The 21,551-nt window shown below is 39.4% G+C and overlaps 2 protein-coding genes across 2 annotated transcripts; one reads left to right on the top strand and one right to left on the bottom strand.

Annotated features, from left to right (window-relative positions):
• Positions 1–49: 49 nt before the first annotated feature.
• On the bottom strand, positions 50–12,225 carry LOC113567989 (serine protease 27-like). Its single transcript, XM_081717065.1, has 5 exons — positions 12,178–12,225; positions 2,820–3,043; positions 2,411–2,679; positions 2,121–2,266; positions 50–1,919 (listed from the first exon to the last, which is right to left on the bottom strand). Exons 1-5 carry the CDS (start codon positions 12,223–12,225, stop codon positions 1,725–1,727), a joined length of 882 nt encoding a protein of 293 aa, XP_081573191.1. The 3' UTR covers positions 50–1,724.
• Positions 4,095–19,943, top strand: eif4bb (eukaryotic translation initiation factor 4Bb). The gene is made up of 16 exons (XM_026996152.3): positions 4,095–4,113; positions 12,148–12,236; positions 13,687–13,827; positions 14,038–14,243; positions 14,805–14,921; positions 15,009–15,063; positions 15,386–15,532; positions 15,704–15,910; positions 15,988–16,119; positions 17,344–17,599; positions 17,816–17,889; positions 18,216–18,414; positions 18,518–18,555; positions 18,652–18,781; positions 18,985–19,057; positions 19,583–19,943. Exons 2-16 carry the CDS (start codon positions 12,224–12,226, stop codon positions 19,658–19,660), a joined length of 1,866 nt encoding a protein of 621 aa, XP_026851953.1. The 5' UTR covers positions 4,095–4,113; positions 12,148–12,223; the 3' UTR covers positions 19,661–19,943.
• The last annotated feature ends 1,608 nt before the right edge of the window (positions 19,944–21,551 follow it).

Raw genomic sequence — 21,551 nt, 5'->3', positions numbered from 1 at the left:
GATTCAGTATAAGTGAGTTTGATTTCCCTGCTACTCCATTCCTGTATCTCCTGCTGGATATGTACTGGGAGAAACATGGAGTACAGGGAAGCAAACAAAGAACATAGGGAGAGAGAGTGATGGCTTTATATGTTCTAGACTGCTGTGTGCTTCTGTAATGGTGATGGTGATGTTTACCTAAGGCACAAGAGAAGCACAGGAAAGACTCGATGGATGTTTTTAATTAAAATAATCTGACTTAGTTTTGTTCATTGTTTTTAGGCCAGTGCTTGTACTGAAACAAATTGTATACCCGTTAATGATTTGCATGTTATGATTATCTTGTGATTTGGATTGACTGTGTAAGCCTTTGAAGTTATTCAGGAACAACACCACTAGAGGGCATATGTGAGACAACATGAACAGATTGTATGTTTCATTAGGATAATTTAGAACACAATTCTAAATACAAGATATATAGAAAGTATTGGATGATAAACAGAGAAATACAGCATTACATTATAGATATGGAAATCTCTATTTTTGTCTGCTTATTATTAACAAATTAATTATTTACATAAACTGTCATACATGTCACAGTCAATTGTAAATTATAATCCACCATTGCTGGCACCATTATTGTATTCTAAATGTGTTTAACTATCCTGTTTACAACAATAACCCTAGCTGGAGTAGGACACAGACCTCCAGAACACATTCTACCTGACCACTGATTGGACTATGTGCTTCTTTGATGTGGGTGGAGGAGTGTTTTGATTGGTATATGGGTCAGAAGCTGAAACTTCTATATTTTTACATAAAGGAGACCCCCACTCTGGCCCAGAATAAATACCTATCAAACATAAATGGATCAAAGCAGCCATGGTCACTGCATGGAACAATGGTTATTCAATATGCCCTGATCCAACATTACAGAATGAGCTAAAATTAGTTCCCCATGGAAGTTCCCTGTCCTTAAGATCTAAAGTAAGACTTTAGCCACCCTAATAATAAATAATCTCAGAAAACAAGCCAGTACGAGACCTGGACTGAGGACTGACCTTTTCATCTGTGTGGAGTGCTAGAGGGCCAGCTTATGTCACACTTTACTTTTCCATAAATATTCTATGTGTGCTTTCATCATTTATGTGCATTCTTTATAATGTATAAATAACAGCTTGAAATATGCATAGCCTTGCTTGGTCAAACCTTTAATAAGTTCATCAGTACATGCATTAATTAAACACTTCTATTTCATACTTCTGTGGTCATTTTGCTGATCACTTTATGCCTCTGCTAACAGTGAAGGCCTCAACCAGAACCAACAGCACTACTCTATATTTATCTCCTCATAAAATTAAAAAGACAAGGCCATATTGATATTATCAGATAGCCTACTTGCTGGTTGGACTGAGAGTTTGTAAAACAAACAAAACAGAAATATATACTAATTGTATTTAGTAGCAACGCAAAAACTTTGAAAGCATAAGCTATTTACCTGTGCACACATTACCATTTAGTGGTAGGCTCAATATGTTACGTAACACCAGTTGTGACACAATTTAATAATCACTACCACTTTTATTAAATCTACTAATGCTTTTAGTTAATCTACTAATATATTGCTTGACCTGCCATCTAACCACAGAAACACTAGTTACAGCTCTTCATGTTGGGATCTCTCAATGCTTAGTCACTTTATTCAAGGTTTTATACTTGTTGACATGTAAATGTATTACTCTGTCTTATGTGGCAGGGTTAAATTTGATGAAGCCAGGAGGATTTTTTTTGAGAATAGTGGATATCCAGTTTTGGTACTGTGACACCTGAGTGTACACACCAGGTGATCTGGGCTGGGCACAGCCTTCCCCCCAGCTAGTGATTCCAGACTGAATCCAGACTGTACCTTGTTTGCTCACCATTGGACCTCCAGAGTCCCCCTTGAAAAGAAAGAGAAAGACAGAGACAGACAAAATATTTGAGCCTTCAAAAGAAATACACCCCATTGGGCCATTAAACCATACATCACATCGGATCGTCAGGTCCAGTCTCAATCTACTTAACTACTTAGTGGAGGCTACAAAAATAATGCAAAAGAGATTATATGTGTTCCTAGAATATTTGTGTTTCTGTTTGTGTACCTGACAGGAATCCTTGCCTCCTTTCAGTAAGCCAGCACAAATCATATTTTTGGTAATTAGTCCAGCTCCCACTAGATTTTCACACTGCTTCCTGTCAACAATAGGCAATGCTACTTCCTGCAATACACCAGGAAAAGGCAGTTCTTCTATGCACAAGCACACATACATACATGCAAACACACAGACACACACGCACACACTTAAAGATACAAAAATGTATTGTGGATGTATTTATGTCTGTGTTTGTTCATGGGTGCATAGCATGCACGTGCATATATGTGTATGTGTACCTCCAGAGGGTATGTTCCCCCACCCTGTGATCCAACTTAAAGTGCCGGCACGGAAGTTGCTGCCCTGAGCAGCCAGACACACAGGCCTGATGTAGTTTGTGAAAGAGACGGATTCATTCAGCTGCAACAAGGTGATGTCATTGTCATTAGTGTTGCTCTTGTAGTTGGGGTGGCAAACCACTTGTGTAACACGCCTAGAGATCTGTCTGGGATTATAGCCATGTTGAGTCTGTTTCCCCAAGTACACCAGCATGTCACGAAAGTTAACGCTGGGGAGAAGGACGGGGGGTGAAGTTGGGAGGGAATCAGTTGTTCATTCTTTGTATTCTGGTATTTCAGGTATATTATATTCAGGTGTGTCAATATACTGTAGTGTTATGTGAAAAAGTATGTGATGTGTGACGCTCACCTGGTGAAACAGTGTGCTGCTGTCATTACCCAGTCTTTTGTGATAAGGGATCCTCCACAGAAATGCTGACCAAAAGCTGTGCTGTATAAACTAACCTGCCATGGCCAAGCCCCTGGAAGGACATCCTGCCCACCCACAATTCTATTGTTTAAAGATGCATTACCACATACTGAAAGAGAGAGAGATCTGCTCAATTTCAGCTTGATAAAATGTGCAATTCTATGCTATAACTACAGAGAAGGCAGATTACAGTGAGAAAAGAAATGATAAGTGCTGGGAGAGATACAGCTAGATATGAACCTACCATTTAGTTGAGGAAGGGAATCTGTAATGGGAAAGAACACTGAGATTTATTAAGGTTAAGAAGAAAACAAACAAACAAAAACATTAAAAACATTTAAAGCAAGAGGAGAAGGCTTTGTTTTGCAGCTGCTTTAATTTCTGTAGTGCTCATTGCAATTATTGTGTCAGCAATAAGCATACGTATTATGTATTAGTATGGAGATAACACTAAAAATAATAAAGAATTTTCTTTTTAGAGATAAGTGGGGTATAATGAAAATGCATTGTTTACATTTGTATTGAAGATGGTCAAGGTATTTCTACACCTGTGATACAATTTTAATTGTAATCTGATCACAGTGCATCCTGGGGATGTTTACACCTATCTTTTTTTGTGGCTAAAAAATCCAAAAGTGAAATCTCAAGTGATCTGATCACTAAAAAAATCATGATAATGCAAGGTATAAAAAACATATAGGTTAACATTCCTACTTGCTGGCTTGTGTTTGATGTTCGTAATGATGTTAATAGTGATGAGTATGAGCCAATAAAAACTAAGTACTATGAATGCATTTTGTTCCACATTGGAGTAAACAAATAAATAAATAATTTCTCTTTGCTCAGGACTGGCAAATTCGAGCATCTTTTAGCAAACAATGTTATTTATCAGTAAGCTAGCTATGAAGTAATCACATTTTAACATTTTAAGCACTTGTATCAGCAGTAAGACACAGAAGACCGATCAAATTTAGTTTCCTCATGTGGTTTCCATGCGCGTTGTAGATGTCCTGCTGTTGACACTTGCAAGGAAGATTTTGTGCAGCAAATGGTGAACCAGAAAAACTATACTTGACCGACTGTTTTGTTTAATATTAGTGGGGGTTAGTTCAAACAAGATGACATGACAAACATGTCAGCTTTCCTTTTAATTTAATTTTGTAATTATTATTATTTCCCTTACAGAGACTAATGCACGTGCCACATTACAGAAGAATAAAGAAAAAGTCTGAAAGTAAGTCAATTGTAATGGAAATTAATCTGATTACATTTTTATTATTGCAAAATATTTTTTGGATAATGATTTACTAAAAAAACAAGTAATCTGTATACATGCTGAAATATAGGCTATTAAACGTAGCCCTCTCTGTACAATCCATATGGAAAAAAAATCCTAGAATGCCTTATGTATATTGCCTTATTGATAAATAGTAATCTCTGCTAAAAAGAACATGACAACAAACCAAATCCCCTCTCTGCCCACATATGCATTTACCCCAATAGAGCAACCACAACAGAAATTTCAGCAATGTGGATTTTATGCAGCATGACAAATATAATTGATCAGTAAGAAAGTTCTATGCAAAACTGAGAGAAGTATAGCCAATTACCTTCTATTATATAAATCAATAAGGCACATTTATGTTAAAACATTCTCCAGTAAAATAGAACAACCAATTTGCCCATTTGCCTAGATGACTTTATTTGTTATCTAATCAAAAGGAGAAGGACACAACTAGATAAAACACAGAACATCCTTCACCTAGTTTGCTGATTTCAGGTTGAGCAGTATACATAACATTTGCTAAATTTCTCCTAACCCTAATTTTTTAATGACATTTTTGCTTGGACAGATTTTTTATTCTAACTATTGTCTCGAACACTGTAATCAAAATAAATACAACCAACCAGGACTTTTGTAGATGTCTTACCTTTTACATATAAGAGGAGGACCAAGGTCACACTTACTAACTTCCACATATCTGCACTTAATACTCTGTGTCTGCCTATAGGAGGTTTCCCTTGTTCCTACTCTCACTGTCACTTGTATTCTCTCCCCTTTTGTTATATTTCTCAACAATGTAACACACTCGTTTGTCTAAATCAATTACTCTATTCTTCATATACATTCATGTTACACCATTACCTGGTAGCAAGGACTTTCAGGTGTTTGACAAAGAAAAGAAGTGTGGGAAAGCCAACTGAAAGGTATGAAATGACATCTTACTAATTCTTACAAAAACCTTTAGTGAAGCATGATGCACATACCCACACCTGTTATTGGTGGTTTCTAAAACCTAAACTAGAAAGCCATGTACAGTGTTACCTTGACATAATCATGTCAAACTTTACCATCGTTATATAAATGAATGAGAGAGAAGGAGAGAGAGAAAGAGAGAGAGAGGGGGAGGGAGAGAGAGATGTAGAGATGTTCACTACACAATACACTATTATTAATCAAGCCATTTCAGCAGGACACCTCCCTGATTCTACACGAAATCTTATTGTAGATAATCCTTGTTGTAGCTATCTTCTCCCTAAAATTCATAAGGAAAATAAGACTGAATGCCCTATTGAATCTGCTTGTTCCTGCTAAACAGAAATAATATCCCAGCTTCTGGATGACATTTTTCAACCAGTTGTTCAGTCCTTACCTACATATATTAAAAACTCTTCACACTTTCTACAAGTCCTTGAATGCCTGAAAGAACAAATGCTACCTGCCAACGCCTTGCTTTTTTCAATGGACTTTAAAGGCTTGAATACACTCATTCCTAATGAAGATGGTTTGAAAGCTTTAAAACATTTTCTTGATGCAAGACCTGAAAAGAATCCTCCCACAGAGACAGTGGTGTGAAAAAGTGTTTGCCCCCTTTCTGTAATCTTATTATTTTTGTCACACTTAAATGTTTCAGATCATCAAACAAATTTAAATATTAGACAAAGATAACTCAAGTAAGCACAAAATGCAGTTTTTAAATGAAGGTTTTTATTATTAAGGGGGGAAAAAATCCAAACCTACATGGCCCTGTGTGAAAAAGTGATTGCCCCCCGTTAAAACATAAATTACTATGCTTTATCACATCTTTGGAAATCTGAGTTCAATTTCTCTAGCCACACCCAGGCCTGATTACTGCCACACCTGTTCTCAATCAAGAAATCACTTAAATAGGACCTGCCTAATGAAGTGAAGTAGACTGAAAGATCCTCAAAAGCTAGACAGCATACTGTGAACCAAAGAAATTCAGGAGCAAATGAGATACAAAGTAATCGACATCTATTAATCTGGAAAAGGTTATAAAGTCATTTCTAAAGCTTTGGGACTCCAGCAAATCACAGTGAGAGCCATTATCCACAAATAGCGAAAACATAGAATGGTGGTGAACCTTCCCAGGAGTGGCTGGCCGACCAAAATTACCCCAAGAGCGCAGCGATGACTCATCCAAGAGGTCACAAAAGACCCCACAACAACATCCAAAGAACAGCAGGCCTCACTTGCCTCACTTAAGGTCAGTGTTCATGACTCCACCATAAGAAAGAGAGTGGGCAAAAATGGCCTGTGTGGCAGAGTTCCAAGACAAAAGCCACTGCTGAGCAAAAAGAACATAAAGGCTCATCTCAGTTTTGACAGAAAACATCTTGATGATCCCCAAGACATTTGGGAAAAATACTCTGGACTGATGAGAACCTTTTGGAAGGTGTATGTCCCATTACATCTGGCATAAAAGTAACACACCATTTCAGAAAAGGAACATCATACCAACAGTAAAATATAGTGGTGGTAGTGTGATGATCTGGGGCTGTTTTGCTGCTTCAGGACCTGGAAAACTTGCTGTGATTAAATGGAACCATGAATTCTGCTGTCTACCAAAAAATCCTGAAGGAGAATGTCTGGCCATCTATTTGTGACCTCAAGCTGAAGCACACTTGGGTTCTGCAGCAGGACAATGATCCAAAACACACCAGCAATTTCACCTCTGAATGGCTTAAGAAAAACAAAATGAAGACTTTGGAGTGGCCTCTCCAAAGATGAGTGGGCCAAAATTCCTCCACAGTGCTGTAAAAGACTCATTGGCAGTTATCACAAATGCTTGATCGCAGTTGTTGCTGCTAAGGGTGGCCCAACCAGTTATTAGGTTTAGGGGGCAATCACTTTTTCACACAAGGCCATGTAGGTTTGGATTTTTTTTTCCCTTAATAATAACCTTCACTTTAAACACTGCATTTTGTTTACTTATCTTTGTCTAATATTTCAATTTGTTTGATCTGAAACATTGTGTGACTTTTTTTTTTTTTGCATATCAGGAAGGGGGCAAACACTTCTTCGCACCACTGAATTCCCTTAAGACTGTTGGAACTTGTCGTAACTCTGAACTGCTTGTCCTTTCACTCCAAGTATGACTTACAAATAAGAGTTGGTATGTATACTAAAATGGGACCAGCCTATAAAACCTCTGGACTTGTTGAGAAACTTTTTTTTTTTTTTTTGCAGTATACTGGACCTGTACCCTGACAATTTTTGAGATACAAATTTCTTCATTTCTTCATTCTCCAAGTTCCATCCAGCTCTTGAATATACATGGAACCTAGCACATCCTGGCATGAGAATAGCCTTTCTGGATGTTTCAGTGAAGTTTGCTAATTCGTTTAAATATTACAACCTATTATAAACCTACAGACTCTCATATATTAATGATATCCCTGATATTATACATAACATGTCAGAATCCTCCAGGACAATGCAGATACCACATCCCTTTTTAAGGATCCTTCACTAATCTCCTACAGTTGAAACAAAAACATCAGACATGCATGCCTGTCAAGGGTGAGAGAATTGATCATTCAAATAATAGCTGTGGTGCTGTAGCCTGCAACCACTCTAGATGTGCTACATGTCAATGTTTTTTAGCCACTAAAATAACTGGCACAAAAGGATCACTTGTCAATCACCCATTCCACGGCTTGCATAACTGTGGGAGTTGCTTACTGTATTACCTGTAAGAGATGTAATCAGTGATCAAATATATATTGGTATAGTTGATTAAATGATTATTGTACTATTGTGTATATAATTAAATGATTATTGAATACCTCTGATATACAGCAACAGAGGCAAAATTATATGAACATGACATCCCAAAATCAATAGGGCTAAGATCCTGTGGGACCTCCAAATCCAGAGAGGCAAACAAGTACTGGGAATATAACCAGACATTGTGACAGTAGATAAGATGTAAAAAAAACCAGATGTATAAATTAATGTAGTAGTCCCAAGTGTGGTGAACATTCAAAGAAAGGAATATGAGAAGTTGGAGATACACTATTCTTCAGTCCTGCATTTTTCAGTCAGTGGTAGGATTGTATTACATCAGCCATCACTGCCATAATTGTTATCAGGTGCCTTATAGCACCTCTAATGCTTCCATGTTGACCATGCCCCAATATGCTCCAAGCGCAGTCTTGGGGTTTATTGCTTGAATGTATTCATGGATGTTTCATGTCTCACACTAGGCAGTGGATCTTATGCATTTTAGGCCCCTTCTCCCTCCTTCTGGTTGGCATACAGCCTTTAAATGTATTGTGGGTGGAGTGCCTCATGCATTGTGAGAGATTTTCTGGTCTCCAAATGAGCACCTTCTAGCTCTTCTCTTAGTCATCTTATTGTGCCTGCTAGGTATCTGCTTACTGGAATAACATACATGTTTATGGCTTTGAATTGATCATTTCCATTCAGTGGCTCTTGGGGACCTGCCTTCCCCTAAGAAGGTATTTGGGTGTTGCTATACTTCTCATTTCTGCCTCATGATTCCCATGTGATTTTGTTCCTCCTGGTCTGTTATTTGGTCTTGTGTACTAGCTGTGGATTCTGTTGAGGTGCATGAGTGAATCCCTTTTCGTCTTGGCATGCATCTTGATGTTATAATGTTTTAGCAGGGACGAAGTGAGAGGCACAATGCAAGTGCAGGAGGTTCTTTATATGACCAAGGGAAACAAAAAAATGGGAGGCTAATATAGAGGCTAAACAGACATGAGACACGGGAAACACTTAGTCAAACCAAAATATGAAATAAGCAAAAGGTAAGGTAATGTATAGGTGGGGAAATGAAAAAAAGGCTGATTAACAAAACAGCACAGCAGGAGGTAGACTTCAGGAAACTAACTGGCAAGAAAGAGAGGCAACAACAGTGATAGCGATACCAAATCTAAACACAACAGAACAAACCAGAAAAATGACACTGTGGGAAATAAAACACACGGCTTCAATACATGAGCTAATCGATGCTAAACAAGACACAATTGCAAATTATGAGGGGCAGAGAAAACAAAACTAAGGAATGGAATAACAAGGAAGTAAAGGAAAACAAAGACATGACAGGGAGACCATGGAAACATGGACACCAGGAGGGTGGCCAATCGTGACAAAGGTCATCCATGTACAGGAGGTAACTGGTAGTTCCACTCCTGAATCTTGCCAGAGAGAGCTGGCAATTATGAGTTAAACCAAGAAAGGAATCAGCACGTGCCAGGTCGATATCTTGAGGAGTAAATGCAAAGCTGACATGACTGTCATAGAGATAAAGCAAGCTGTCAATTTTAAGATCCAGGTGAAGGTTCAATGATTGAGAAGATACACAAAGAAGAGCAATCACTATAATTGAAGCAAGGTCTTTAGTTTGGACACCAAAGGTTTCTATCATTAGCTGAACAACAAGAAAACTGACATGAAAGTTCTTCTTTCTCAAGACAAGTAGAGATTTTCTGGTGTGCCATCTTTGAAGACAAAGTCATCCATAATAACTACACAATATGGATTGCAAAGAAGAGAAAAGACAGTGAGCACACTCACAACCTGGCTGTCAAACTTCAGGCTCAAGCATAGAATTCTTGCAGACATAGAGAAATACTGTCATACATGGTTGAAGAAACACCTAAGGAGTCTAGCTATATCATGAACTATGGAGATTTAACAAGTGTATCCAACAATTAGTTGATTAGTAGAAATGTCAGTGAGTTAATGGAAGTCAGAGATTATGTTCTACACTGAAGGCCATATGTACATACAAGAAACATTACAATTAAGAGACAATCTTCTAAAGTAACTCCTTTATCAGATTTAAAGTGTGCCAGACATTGAAGATCAAGCTGAGCTCCAAGAATTAAGTGAGAACAACCAACACACATTGTTGACTGGTTGGGAATGGACATACAGAGGATAGATAGCAAGACACAAGAACCTTTCACCATCTGAGACATCCATTACTTGAAGACTGGCATTAAAAGGCTTTATAATAATAGATGAGACTCTGGACATAAACGAGTTGAACATCATGTTGACGGAGACCGAGAACCTCAGCAAGTATAAGGATCTGGAAAATGAAATCAATAGGATGTGGAATACCAAGATAAAAGTAGTGCAAGTCATAGTGGGAGCATTAGGAACACTCAGTATGGGATTCACCAACTAATCACCAAAATACTCCCAGGCCATCCATCAGCCCGCAAAATGCAGAACATCACACTCATGGGCACCGCCTCAGATCCTACAGATGTTCTAGGGTGAATTGCTTTCATTTCTTGAATTCACCAGATACCACAACTGGTGTGAGGAAAGAAGGAATATAATAATTACAATAACAATCATAATCATCATCATCACCACAACAACAGTAGCAGAACCTTTTTATAGCACTTTTGAGTTCAAAACTTCAATGAGCTTTTACACAGAAAGGAATAAACAAATGTATGTAATAGATATATTGATGAAATACATTTACTAGAATTCATGAAATATACAATTAAAATAACAAAATAAAAGACCCGAGAAACTACCCATAGGCCTGGCTAGATAAGTAGGTTTTTAGAAACAACAACTATAGGATTTAAAAACGCCCATATAGCTTGCACACATGGCTTTTTAGAATACCATTCCAGAGTGTCAAGTAATTCTAAAGATTAACAGAAATCTTGTTCCAGATGAATGCAGTGTTCAGAATCAAGAGTTCAAAAGGATATGCTGGAGATAGGCCACTGATGGATGTCAATTAAAACTCTTTAGTGATTCATAAATGTGTGATGCTTAAATGGTTGCTCCTACTACCTATCTGTACGTTTGAGTCTATTCTGTCTGTTGTAAAGAGCTCTATACAAATGTAATGGAACTGAACAGAGTTTAGATAAAACTGAGTTATTTTGTGGTTTGAGGGTGTTTTAAAAAGGTTTTCAAAGGTTTGTACACAAAAGCCACACAAACTTGCTATATAAATATTTTTATATCAGTGTTTCAACCCTTTGTACAATAATCAATCCTAAGACTCGCCAACAGGTTCTTCATACTGCTAGCTAAGCAGGCCCCCTATCGTCTTACCATAAGTATTGCACATACAGGTAAAGACTGTACTGTAGCTGTTACAGTGACTAATTAAAATGTACTGGACTGAATAAATTACCTCATTTGCAAATGTGTCAAGCATTAGTGACAGGTGCACATGCTAATCTAACATTAGAATAACTGTAAAAGAATACAATGCAAACAAATTTGTTATGCATAGGTACACTCTTAGCATGCCAGCTTCACTTTACATAGGTGTCATATAAGAATGATTAGTCTTTGCACAGCTGCCACTTACCAGCAAAATTGAGGGGTAGGAATGAAATCAAAGGAGAACCTATACCCTACCATTAAAAAAAAAAAGTTTTTCCTGCCCTAACACACCTAAATCAAATAGAATGTAATTACGAAGCCCTTTGTGATCAGAGTCATATGTGTCAGAGCAGGCTGTGCAGTGCTTCTGTGCTTGTGTGACATCATGGAGCTGGACAGAATCTATACATTATAAAAGAAAATAGGTAAGAATATTTTTAAAGCAGTCTTACTGGCCTTACTGGCTGTGATACAGAATAGGCCAGTCTAGTGTACTGAGGAAATATAACTTTTAAATGACAGTATATCACTCAAAATTTATGAATGAATCAAATCTAAATCTCCATTTGCTTTCAGAATAAATGTTTACACCTACTATATAATTTGCTTGTATGAACCAGTGTATGAACTAGTGTGTCAGTACATTGCTTCATAAACAATGTTTCAGGTACGCCTACGTAATTGTTTACGTTTAAACAATTACTCTACATAAAAAATGTACTTTTTTAAATGCAGTATGCTGGATTCAGGGAATACAGCTGTACGGATGTTGTTTAAAGCAGCGGGAACCGGTAAAAGTGAGAGCTAGTTATATCCAGCAACAACGTCTATGTACCTTTATTGTAGGAACTGAAGAAGCGTGTGCCCATGACATACCCCTGACGCCTTCATCCGGGGCTCGGCTACGTGCACATTCTCCAACATGGCGGCATCAGGTGAGCTGAATGTGGACTTGCGGTCTATATTAGTTTAAGGGAACGCGCCTGAAGCATTTTTGCCGATCTGATGTATATTGTTTCTAATTTAAAAACGTTAATCTTCATGCAAAAAAAACTATGTAAATGGAGCTATACAAGCAGCAGGAAGACTAAATGCAAAAGCCAGACATCTTGCTAGCCACTTAGTTAGCTAGCTAGCTAGCTAGCTAGCAAGCAAGTCATATGGTTCGGACTGCATGTGTAAGCTCTTTATTGGGTTGTAACAGGACGTGGCGTCACTATCGCTTTTAAGATACTAACTGAACTGTTTTGCCAGTGCAAAGTTAATGCAGAATGGTTCCAATCGTAACGTATGGTAATGCGTGAAGTTGTGCATAAGATAATGACCATAGATATATGGCAATGACCTGTACATGGTACGCATGCGCACAAAGTTTTCGGGGGCGGGGTCGACTTCTCCACGTGCGTTAACTTGTATACAGCGTCGTTCGGCGTCGGGTAGAAATCAACGTTGTCATTGACACGTTCCCCGTCAAATTTATGGCTAACCTGTATGTACAAAGCGATCTGTCAGAAGCCTTTCCGAGTCAGCGATGGTTACATAGAAAATTATTTAATTATCGTTAAGTATGCATTAGTGTGACATCCTGGGGGAAAAAAAAACGTTTCCAGCTTTTAAAACTTTGGCTTTTCATTGGCTTTCCATCTTTAGCTATCCACCAAATTAGGCATTCCGGTGGCATTTTGCCGTATGTAAGTTTGTCTAATTCATCTGATGTTAGTAATTTACGTAGGTTAGTAATTGAGTGGCATTTTTGACATTTTCGTCACTATCTACATGACATCGGCGCGACATCCACCTGCTAAAATGTAGCATAAAGCTATGAAAATAAACTGATTTACGTTATTCTCTTTATTATTTTGTGCTACTCTTTGTGTTCTCATCATTGTGCCAGATTGATTTTTTTCTTGAGTACATGGGAGATTTTAGGCCCTTTATCTATGGTAACAGACATTCTAACCGTTTTTTAATCTTTGTGCCCATATGGTTTAGCCTTACTAGACAAGGCTACAGTAGTTGTGGGTATTGTTTTTTGACATCTAATGAAAAATGTGCTATGAGAATAGGATTGCTGACATGACAGTTGCTTGCCAGTAAAACGTCTACTATTAAGTCTAAAAAACATTTTATTCAACACTGAGTATTTTAAAGTGGTTTCATGGTTGTTTATTCTTTTGTTTGTTTGTTTTTAGGTAATATTAGGTTTTAGAGTAACTCACAATGCAAAAACATACCTCTCATACCACAGGACATAACAGCTGAATAAAATGCATTTTCAGGTTTACTCCTGAGGTTTTTCCATAAATGTAAGTACTGGTTTGTGCTCTCTCTCTGTGTGTGTGTGTGTGTGTGTGTGTGTGTGTGTGTGTGTGTGTGTGTGTGTAGCTAAGAAAAAGAATAAGAAGGGGAAGACACTAACTCTGACTGACTTCCTGGCGGAGGATGGTGGTAGTACTGGGCCACCCAGTTACCCCACTGTAAAGTCAACCAGTTGGGCAGATGAGACTGATGACTTGGATGGAGAAGGTGAAAATATGAGGCAAACATTTGTTGAGGGCTAGGTTACAAAAATTCTTTACAAAGGTGTGTTGTCATGAATATTCGGAGAAGAGATATGAATCGTTGGGTTACTTGCTGTCCCTAAATGGTTGAAGTAAGATTTTATTTTATACATATTTAATTTTTGTTCTAGCTGTCTGGACTTCTTCCTAAATTATGTTTTCTTACTTTCTTTAGTGTCTACATCCTGGCACACTGAGGAAGACTCGTATCGTGCTCCACCCATTGACCGTTCCATCCTGCCCACGGCTCCTCGTGCAGCCCGAGAGCCAAACATTGATCGGGCACGCCTGCCTCGGAGTCCGCCCTACACCGCCTTCCTTGGTAACCTGCCCTATGATGTCAGTGAGGAATCAATCAAAGATTTCTTTAGGGGCCTGGCGGTGAGTATAGAGGGGCAGCATGAGAGAGTCGTACTTTGGCTTATTAATATACGAACTTGGAGCTAGCTCTAGAGAGCATGATGTAGTGTACAATTCCCATTTGGTGTTTTTTTGTTGTTTTTTTTTTCCCCTTCAGAGGCATTTGTTCAGAAATGCTAGCACTGTTAATTTACCAAAATGGTAAATGTTTTATTGTGTCTCTTTAGAGAGTATGTTTGTCATCATGGAAAAGTTTACATTTGTCGCAGATATTTAAGAAACTTGTCAGAAGTGGCTGAAGTTCTGGTATTCTCAAGTCCATTGGAGAAGCGCTGTCTAAAGCTCAGCTAGTAAAGTTGGCATTCTTGTTCAGCAGAACAGATGAAATCCATAAACAGCAGTTACATTCTAAATTGAGAATCTGTTTATTGTATTGTAATCCTTTAATATTATTCATCTTAATTATTTCTGCAGAATTTACAAATTCTTTGGTTTATAATTGGAGAAGTTGAGAATATGTCGATTCTATGCAGTATTGAACCAGTGAGAAGTTGTTTTGTGTTTTTGCACCTGTGTTCTCAGATCAGTGCAGTGCGCCTACCACGGGAGCCTAGTAACCCAGAGAGGCTGAAGGGGTTTGGCTACGCTGAGTTTGACGATGTTGATTCACTCCTGCGTGCACTCACTCTGAATGAAGAGGTACAGCTTGACTTGGCATAGGTCATGTTTCTGCACTTCTGTTTGGCTGACTCTTTGAACCTCTTTTTGTTGTTTCTGTTTGTGTAGAACCTTGGAAACAGACGAATTCGTGTCGATATTGCCGATCAGTCCAATGACAAAGGTAAGAGAATCTGATATTGATGTGCCATCCTTCACTTTTTTTTTTGCTGTACAGGGTACAGAAATTCACAAAGCAACTGGTATAAAAATATATAAATGCCCTCACCCTGCACCCTCCTAAAAATCCCCAGGAGACACACTCACACACCCCTCTGTGCATATCTACTCACTTGTCTTTTGGTTATCTACTCATATATTCTTCTCACGTTAGGTAGAATACATGGATAGACAGGTGCATAGAACATTATTGCTACTCGGGGGGGGGGGGGGGAATTGGCCAAGTCACCTGTCTCTTGCCTAAATTAACTTCTGTCTACACGCAGAGAGGGATGGCAGTACATCGTCAGGGCGGGATCGGGACCGTGGGCGAGGAGGTGATGGTGGTCCAGATAAGACTGATTCAGATTGGAGAGCCCGGCCCAGTGCAGAGAGTGATGATGGGTCACGCAGAGATGACACCTATGGGGAGAGTATGTTACTCTCATCTACATTTTGTATGCATATGTGGAAAATCTGCACGTCTACTACTGTTCAAAATGTCTGTTTGTCTGTCTTTCCTTCCTTATCCCTTGTAGACAGTGTGTATTAAGCATCTATTAAGATGTGTGTTACCACACCCAACATGGTATGTCTTTACTCAGGGTCACGTGACCGTTACGAGTCCGATCGATACAGAGATGGTCCCCGGCGTGATGATCGCTATGATGGTGGACGAGATCGCTATGGTGGTAGAGATCGCTATGATGATCGGGATCGATATGACGACCGGGATCGCAGAGATCGCTATGATGACCGGGACCGCAAAGATCGTTATGATGACCGAGGCAGCAGAGACTATGATCGTGGAGGTTAGTGGACTTTGGAGTTTGACACCTGTGCACTAAAGCTCATGGATTGTGGGTAATTTTGGTCATTTGACTGTCAGGCTATGACTCTCGTGGCGGGGGCCGCAGGGCATTTGGAAGTGGCTTTAGACGTGACTACGACGAAAGGCGAGATGGAGACCGGTACGCAGATGATCGCTATGAAAGACGGGACGAAAGACGTGAAGAGAGAGGTACAACAGGTTTCAGTGCCTTTATTGTATTCCCAAGTGCCATTGTGTTTGTTCACATTGTGTTGAGTACCTGTAGGCCATTAGACTAAATATATGGGCCTTATAAAAGTGCTTAGATACTTGGATACATCTTTACAGCATTAAATCTCAGTGCTTAAATAAAAAATGAATGCCTTGGTGCTTATAATGAGTGGACATTGTTCTCTCATTAATTGCCTAATTTTAAGTAATTCTAAGTAATTATATAGATGGATTATATTCAAGAATGGTTTTCTCTAAAGTTAGCTATACTTTTTTTAGTTGCGAGTTTATTAGCTTTATTCAAGAATAATTTTCTGTCATATTAGCTAGGGGCTTTGTTGGATCAACATTTTAAAGAGCATTTCTGGATTTACAATGTGGTGGTATTGATTATCATTATTATTAATATTGTAATGGTATGTTTTGCTTTGTCCAGTTTCTTGCTGCTCCGTAACAGGAGGTGCAAATCTATCTCTGTTAGCTAACAGGCTTGCAATGTTTCAGAGCTCTGTGGTCGGTTAGCTAGCTGAAGATCAGTCAAAATTTAATTTGATAATGTAACATTTTGGCACTATAGCCAAGAAAATTAAGGTGAAGAGAATCTTATTTTAAGCGTAATAGCATGGTGAGGCTGCGTTTTCATGATGGCATGTCTCACCATTGGTGTAATGTGCATTACTTACAGAAGAGAATTTTACATATACAATTTGCTATTAGCTGTGGCTATAATTGTAGCTAAAGCAAAATGGAACTGACTAAACTGTACAGCAAGACAGCAGCATGGTTTGCAAGTTACATTTACGGCATTTAGCTGACGCGTTTATCCAAAGCGACTTACAATTATGACTGAGTACAACTTGAGCAATTGAGGCTTAAGGGCCTTGCTCAGGGGCCCAACAGTGGCAACTTGGCAGAGGTGGGGCTTGAACCAGCAGCCTTCTGATTACAAGTCAAGTACCTTGACTTTTTTCATCATTAGAGATTTCTTTAAATGGAAGCTGTGTCTCAGAATTATGTCCTATAACATTGATACTTGCCTGAAAAAAATCTATGCATTGGGTATTGGTCTGGCAAAACCAGGCTTGTCTGTATTGATTATTATATTTTTGCTTTTGTTATTGTGGCCCTTGTTGACATCTCCTTATAATAATGATGTGAAGGCGCCTGTCTCCATGTTGTGATGTCACGTATTTGGTTTATCAGCTCCTCCCCAGAGGCCCAAACTGAACCTGAAACCCCGCAGCGTACCAAAGGAGGTCGAGCAGAGTGGAGGCTCTTCCCCCCAGAGCAGCACGGCCAACCCCAGCCGCTCCGCCTCTATATTTGGAGCAGCCAAACCTGTGGACACAGCTTCCAAGGAGAGAGAGGTAGAAGAGAGGCTGAAGAAGGAGCAGGAGCGACTGCAGAGACAGCTGGAGGAGGATAAACCCAGAGCTTCGGACAGGCGTCCCCGAGATCGGTGAGCAGGGAGAGCGAGAGGGCTTGGGGGAAGGAGGCGAGCTGCTGTGTGGTGGTGGGTAATGGAGGTGATCAGAGTGGGGCTGGGAATGTGATAAAGACAGGAATGGAGTTAGGGTATGGAATTCAGACTGTGTTCTTAGTGAAAGGTTGCTCTGCAAGATGGCCGCAAAGGTGAGGGGCGTGACGTGAGGCATCGATCTTCTCTTCTTCTCAGAGACCCCAGCTGGCGCAGCGAGGGACAGGCCAATGAGCATGCATGCACGCCAAGCGATTCCGCACATCCTGGAGGTAATTCACATACCAACTTTCTTATAGATGTGTTCAGATAGCAGAAATGATGAGATGTGAGTGGTTTGGTTTTGTTTGCTTTCTTTTTCTTGTTTAATGGGTTTTTTGGAGCCTGACATTATGTAAGCTGCCAGCTTGTTGCACGAATAGCTTGAAGAGTGCAAAAAGTAGAGTGGTCTATTTACTTAAATATGCTTTGTTTGTTTTTGGTTTAGGGTTTTTTGTTCTGTTTTTTTTTTGGACGTTGCTGATTTTGAAATAAATTGTGACTTAAATTATTTTTGTTTGTGTATATTTCTGATTGCTTGTGCTGTCTAAACATCAAGAGAAAGAGCATTCAGAAAATGAAGTCTTCCAAGAGGATGAACCTGCCTCCCTCGAGTCCCGCCCACCAGCCTCCTCCAATCAGGGAGCTCTCCCACTAAAAGCTATGCCAGCTCCTCCACCTATGGAGAATGCATGGGCCAAGCGGAGTGCAGGAGGTGGCTCTAACATTTCACCTTCAGCTACACTCAGGCAAAGCAGGTGAGACTTGCACTCAGACTGTAGATGGGTGAATCTCTCACACACACACAGCTGTAACTACCCCCCACCACTTGACCATTTTTCTTCTGTTTTCCCTCAACAGTTCTTCAAACTTGTCAGATGAGAAAGTATCTGGCAAAGGTAAGAATATCTACTGCATACGTCCTGAGAACAGTCATATTGCTGAAACAGTGGAAAAGGGGCTTGATTACAATTTCTGTTTCTTTGTGTATTTAGATGAGAATCGGGTGGATGGGGTAGGACGGGAGAAAGATGTGCCTCAGGGAAGAGGAAGAGGAGGAGGAGGAGGAAGGGGTAGAGGAGGGGATGGACCCAACAGAGATAGACGACGAGAACCTGCAGACAGGTGTGCTTGTAGTCGAACCCCCTTCCCCTTATTTTGTAGATCCTTGAACAAATGCATTTTGCCCTACAGACATCACTTTAGTAACAGGACTCATAGAGCTGCATGATATTCTTGCATGGTGAATTGGTAACAATGCGCACAATGGGTGTGTGTGCTCCTGACCTTTGGATGAGAGTTCACTAGTTGTTTGTTTTGATTGTCAGGAAAGAAAGCAGACGAGAGAGAGAACCCAGAGCAGTGCCAGAGCCAAAGAAATATGAGGAGACTGCACCTCCAGTGAGTCCTGCGTCCCCACACCAACCTGTCCACCACAGTGGTGGTACACCTCTGGGTCTCACCTTTTTCCTCCAACTGCCTGTTGATGTCTAATCACACTGAATGAAATCATGCTTCTCCCTCGTATCACAGTCTTCAATATAGAAGACATCCTGCCTCGTTTAAAAACCCCTAGTTATTTTCCAAAGCAGATGAAATATTTTGCCACTGATGGATGTAATTTGCCAAGTGTTTGTGACATTTACATGGAGAGACTGAGTTTAAACACCTGTTCAGCGAATTCTTTGCTTTCCAGACCAGCACCTTCTGTGTTTGTGAACTACTGTAGTTGAATTGGGGCAGCTGAAGTTGCAGATTAGTGCCTTATCAACCATAACATTACTATTGAGTACATAAGTGATATAATGCCCTTGCATTATCATATCAGTACTTGAGTTGATGGATCATTCTGATCTCAAATCTGTATAGACACTGGTCTTGCACGCACACACACACTAAGGTGTCAATTTGTCATTGTCCTTCCAGAAATTCAGTTCTGCCAGCAAGTATGCTGCCCTATTGATGGATGGTGACCAAGGAGAGGATGAAGATGGTGAAGATTAAAAGAAAATGAAGAAAGTTAGAGTGAACAAGCTGATGAGATGACACTGGGAGAAAGTGAACGAATAAATAAATATTTCTAATTGTGGGGGATGGCCAGAGTTCTCAGAGCACTGTTCTTTATGAAGTTTATTGAAGTTTCTAAAGTTATTCCTAAATTTGACTAGTTTTAATTAGAAAAAAAAAGAACAGCTGAGATACTAGACACTCACTCTTACATTTACTAATTTGAAAATCATTAATTTGCAAGTAATTGTTATAAATAAATGTGAAACTATGTAAAATACTGCAGTCCCTCTCTCTCTTTTGACATTAGACAACTTTTTGTTGCATTTTTTAATGCATTATGCTGACATGATGGAATGGAAATTCATTTCCATTGTTAATTCTTTCTAGTCTCTTCATTTTCATTTCAGTTAAGCTTAAGTTGCATTTTAGTGTTGGTCATATAGCAGCTATAAGGAGCAGAAAACATGAATGTCAGATTTCAAGGGGAACCATTCTGGTGATGCAGGGTCAGGGATTTAAATTGGAACAATACAATGTAATTAGTACTAATTGTCAAAAAGAGCATAGGAAAGAGCCAGGTGCCAGTCATTAAAAAGGCAGGTTTATGTGAGTAAACCTATTCAGCTAATTCATGACCAATTCATGATCCTCATTTCATTGCTTTTTTTTTACCAATACATACTGCCTGGAGCCAACTGGAGTGGCTTCCCAGCATAGCAGATGTCTCATGTGTTCTCACATGGCACTGAGGCCAGAGCAGGAGAGCGTATGCTGCCTGCTTGGGTCTCCATTCAGGACCCAAGAGTGAACTTTCAGGTGAAGTCGTGATCAATGGGTAAAAATGTGTGCCTGCATGGTGCCATGGAGTGGAAACCCCACTGTAAGGGGACATGTCCAACACATTCTCATGCAAAATTCAAACCACACACACTGATGGCGCCTCTTTTAGGCATGCCATCCTGATGTTTATAAGAACCATGGGGGCTAATATAAACAGCAGCTGGATCTTCAGACCTTATGCAGCCTAGTGCAACCCTGTCACTAACCCAATGCCTCTCAAAGGATTACTGCTAAAGCCGCTGTTGAAAAGACATTTCACTGTATCTGAAAGTTTCAAAATATTGATTGTGTGACTGAAACAAACAGACAGTAACAGACTTTTATGTAGGAGGGTGTTTTGGAGCTGTATGTTCTTGCAATATGCCATCCTTTGGTAAATTTTCAGTCTAATATTTGTTATACTGTGTGCAGTGTGAACATGCTGACTGTGATTGAAACACAAAGGAGCATGTAAGTCTTGTGTGTTTTCAGGCTCTAGTGACAGATGCATACTGGGTGTGTGTTTTACTGTTGTCTCCTGCTGTGTTGAGTGCTTCAGGCTGTTGTATCTGTTGTCTGTGGAGAAGTACAGTTGGTGCTCAGTGGAGGTCTTGAGTTGAGCATGGGACCTCACAGTGGTCAGAATCACTTTCTAGAGGAAACAGCACTGACTTAACTTTAAAATAAGTTGAAACGGATAGTTTAAATGCTTAATTTTATACATGTGTTTGGCACTTTGCAGTGCTTAATGAATATATAATTTAATTAATATATATGGATATATTTATATTAAAAGAAATGGTATAGTTTTGCATAGAAAATGTTGCTGGTTGGTTAATGCACTCATTAACCAACCAGCAACATTTTCTATGCAAAACTATACCATTTCTTTCTTTTCATTGCTCAGAACTCACTTTACACGACCACACAATGACATTAAGACTAGTATTGGGTGTAAAGCGGATATGGGCAAAGCAATGAGAACAGAAACCATCATTGTCTGCTGCTGCTGAATGCTGGAAATGATGAGAAGGAAAAAAACAAGAAAGTGAACAGTGCACATAAC

Source organism: Electrophorus electricus, chromosome 7 (genome assembly GCF_041902795.1).
Source record: "Electrophorus electricus isolate QZ-2024a chromosome 7, ASM4190279v1, whole genome shotgun sequence".
NCBI lineage: Eukaryota > Metazoa > Chordata > Actinopteri > Gymnotiformes > Gymnotidae > Electrophorus > Electrophorus electricus.
Note: the sequence above shows the minus strand (reverse complement) of the source record. Positions and strands in the feature narration are given on the sequence as shown.

Bases quoted from the DNA above. Each gene is read 5' to 3' on its own strand.
- LOC113567989 (XM_081717065.1), bottom strand. From the start codon at position 12,225: ATGTTGGAGAATGTGCACGTAGCCGAGCCCCGGATGAAGGCGTCAGGG. The intron at 3,044-12,177 runs GTATGTCATGGG...CTGTAGTTATAG, and splicing joins CCCGGATGAAGGCGTCAGGG to CATAGAATTGCACATTTTAT. The intron at 1,920-2,120 runs GTACACAAACAG...TTTCTTTTCAAG, and splicing joins GAGGCAAGGATTCCTGTCAG to GGGGACTCTGGAGGTCCAAT.
- eif4bb (XM_026996152.3), top strand. The intron at 13,828-14,037 runs GTGAAAATATGA...TACTTTCTTTAG, and splicing joins TGATGACTTGGATGGAGAAG to TGTCTACATCCTGGCACACT. The intron at 14,922-15,008 runs GTACAGCTTGAC...CTGTTTGTGTAG, and splicing joins CACTCACTCTGAATGAAGAG to AACCTTGGAAACAGACGAAT.